Source organism: Octopus bimaculoides, chromosome 10 (assembly GCF_001194135.2).
Source record: "Octopus bimaculoides isolate UCB-OBI-ISO-001 chromosome 10, ASM119413v2, whole genome shotgun sequence".
Lineage (NCBI taxonomy): Eukaryota > Metazoa > Mollusca > Cephalopoda > Octopoda > Octopodidae > Octopus > Octopus bimaculoides.
In genome coordinates this window covers 86,079,801-86,083,342 of record NC_068990.1, presented here as the reverse complement: position 1 = coordinate 86,083,342, position 3,542 = coordinate 86,079,801, and the positions used below count along the sequence as shown (strand labels likewise).

The 3,542-nt window shown below is 33.4% G+C and overlaps 1 protein-coding gene across 2 annotated transcripts in view; it reads right to left on the bottom strand.

Moving 5' to 3' along the window:
* Positions 1-107: 107 nt before the first annotated feature.
* Positions 108-3,542, bottom strand: part of LOC106880870 (bifunctional peptidase and arginyl-hydroxylase JMJD5) — a 13,179-nt gene continuing 9,744 nt past the window's right edge. For both annotated transcript variants that reach the window (XM_052971347.1, XM_014931022.2), the window contains 5 exons: positions 3,283-3,459; positions 2,738-2,807; positions 2,320-2,385; positions 1,722-1,793; positions 108-871 (listed from right to left, as the gene is read on the bottom strand). In XM_052971347.1, the coding sequence (XP_052827307.1) occupies positions 779-871; positions 1,722-1,793; positions 2,320-2,385; positions 2,738-2,807; positions 3,283-3,459 (478 nt within the window). In that variant the 3' untranslated portion in view covers positions 108-778. The remainder of the gene's footprint in view (positions 872-1,721; positions 1,794-2,319; positions 2,386-2,737; positions 2,808-3,282; positions 3,460-3,542) is intronic.

Below are 3,542 nucleotides of genomic sequence, written 5' to 3'. Positions count from 1 at the left end.
TATATTGATATATATATATTTATATATATATATATAAAAGCACAAACAGAAACATCTGTGTATGTATGTACACGCACATTGTATCAGGTACAAAAGGAAACTTGAAAGATGTTTTAATGTGTTTATTGTTCTTTTTACAAAAGCATATGTGCAAAATAAAAGTATTTTTGCTAAGCCACCATTCAAAAAAATAAAAACAATTCTATAAATGCTCCAAAAAGGGTTTGTGACAATGATGAAGGAACACACAAGGTCACAGACACAATATGATGTCCAGGTTAACATCACCACCTAGTCCACGGGTACCTTTAACAGAGGCAATTCTACAGCAAGCATTCAGATCATATCTCTGATTTGAAGATACACTCTGTCCCTCCACTCGAATCACAGGGGCTCCGTAAAGGGCCATGGGCACTGCCTTTCTCTCCTCAGTAGGTAATTAAAAATATAAATAAATAAATGAAGGATCAAACACCCACTTCTGAAAAATTTAAAAAGGAAAACCCCAAATTTTTTCATAGAAATTTAAATTTGAAATTCTTACCCAAGATATAAATTTAACATTGGGCTGAGCTGCATATTTCTTTTGCTTTCCCCCTACAAAGAAATTCTGATTGATGAGGGTTAATTGAGACATTAAATATCTAAATGTTTTGGGATGAAGTTCATGAAAGGTTTGTTTGACCCATAAATATTTTGTGATGAATTGCCTATAATGCAGCGAGTGAGATTTTAGACCATTTCCACCTCAAGTTAGTCCCTAGAAGAGACAGGCCATTCATAATTCTTCATGTGACATTTTCGATGTTTTTTGGATAGCCTCGATGAGATGGCTAAGGTCAATGATAAGATCCATACACTCTTCCCATGTCTGAAATGAAAGAGACAAAATATAAAAAGTCAGAAGCAAGTAGAGGGAGAATCAACAGAAACATCAGTTGATATCTTCCAATTAAATCATTAATAATCACACAACACCAACAAATCAACACATTAGCTAACAATTAGAACATTATTTACATTTGACGGGTATTAGTCCTCACCTTGTTTGTTGTTAACAACGTTTCGGCTGATATACCCTCCAGCCGTCATCAGGTGTCTTAGGGAAATTTTGAACCTGGGTTCTCATACCTAAGGTATTTTTCGATGTCATTATTATTATTATTATTATTATTATTATTATTATTATTATTCAGGTCACTGCTTGGAATCGAACTCGGAATCTTAACCACTATGCCATATGCCAGTGAGCATATGGCGTAGGACAAATATCCGTCAAATGTAAATAATGTAAATATTGTACATAATTCCTCATCTCTTAAATATAGATTAATAATCACACAACACCAATTTATAATTACCATCAACCAAATCCAAGAGTTTATACATCAGTTAACAATTATATACATGGTAGTATGGTATAACACAGTATAGTATAGTTAACAAACCTATAACACAGCAGTTAATGTACTAATCATACAAGAACTGCTTGGCTCTCACAGTACACCACCTGTTGGACAATGCTGTCAGCAGGAAAATAATATTAGATTTCTACAGAGAGTTTGTTGTGGGTACAAGCCATGATGGCCTGGGAGTTACTCAAGTAGTGTAGTGGGTGCTTTTATGTGTCACCCGCACGAAGGCCAGTCAGGCGGTACTGGCAACGGCCAAGTGTCTACCCTAAATGTAAACTGAAACATTTGTAGTTAAAAGACACATACCACATCCAGTAGAGATTTCAGTTCTTCTTCGGTGATCTTCAAATCTCCATTCAAATCAAATTTTTGAAATAACTGGCACAAGAAAAGACAGGAAAAAATAGTCTTAACAATATTGTAACAAAACTTGCTCTCAACTTTGTTATATTAATTTTATGACTAAACTTCTATGATTTCAATGTTGTTGATATTAAGCAGCAATTTGAGACAAGACTCATTGCAGATGTCAGCGGAAGGGTTTTCCGTTTCTATCATAAAATGATGTTTTAATGTTGAATATTATCTATTGTCAAATATCATTTAACATCAAATGACATTCAATGTCAAATATCATTTGTCAAAAACATTTTAATGTCAACAAACATTTAATGCCAAAATATCATTTCGTGTCAAAAATCATTTTATGTCAATATCTTTTAAAGCCAATAACATGATGACAATGATGAAAATGATGATGATGACAATGATGAAAATGATGATGATGATGATGACGATGATGAAAATGATGACGATGATGAAAATGATGATGATGACGATGATGATGAGGAGGACGATGACAATACTAATGCATGTCTAAGGCATCTGAAGATAAATGCCTTACCTTTTTTATATGGGCTACATATCCGTAACCGGCGTTCATCTGCTCCAGCTCTTGGGTGAATTCCTCCTGGAACATTAAGAAGGATTGCTGCTTGTTAATTGTGTATCTGTGAGCATGTTTATCTTTTGACGAAGTACATCAACAAAAAATGTAAACATTGAGGATAAAACTGAAAAAAAAATATGCATTTGAATAAAAATGCTGTGTGGTATTTGTTCCACCCATAGCATATAGACAATCCCTTGTTACTTTTGTCACTGTAAATGCAGTGAACCATCATCATCATACAAGCAGTGTTGTTCATTTTGTAACTCTAATGTGAAAAACAGCTCTACCTATTGGGAAATATTACCTTGCATGTTTGCATGCACACACACACACATTAATTAATTAATGTAGGCTTCATGGTGTTACTTACCCCAAACAGAACGAGTTTCATATCATCCAATTCAATGTCTTTCGTTTCGGCTATATCAAACATTCTATTTCTGAAAGAAATTAACATAATACGTTTAGTCCAACAGATGCAAAAAGGGATCCAATTAACCTGAATTGATAGGGAGTCTGTCTACAGTTCAAAAACACTGGTATAATTTTAAAATAAAATCAGTTGTGTAAAAGAAAACACGAAAAAAAAAAACAGATAGACTAATGTATGAATTTGCATAATTCAGTTAAAACAATTCAGTGAAATTTCCCTCTTTTTGGAGAAAGAAAACAAAAACCTAGTGGCAATTGTTCTAATACTATCCATGTATAAGAAACTCCCATATTTTTTAACCTAATTTTTGACAAATTATACAAGCTAAAATACAGTATATGTCATTGCAAGCTGTTAAAAGTTTGTGTAAAATATTTCAAGATTTGTTTCAAGAATACTTGCAACATTAGCTGTCAAGAATCAGATTAAAATATTTCAGAATGAGTGTGAATGATATAAGAACCAACGAAAGACATACTCACTGAAAGTCGGTCAGGTCATCATTGTCATCCTCTCTAAAGGAAAAGCTCACATCTGCCAAAGTGAGATCATATCTACACGGCTTCAAGCACTTGTTGACATCAATGAGGTGGTTTTTGGAATTATTCCACCAGACATTAACAGCCAGATTGCTTCCATAAGAACGGACCTGGTGGATCCTGATATACAGAACAATATTTAGAATATAAGTAAGTGTTTGTAAAAGTGTGTGTAAGTGTGTGTACATATATATATATATATA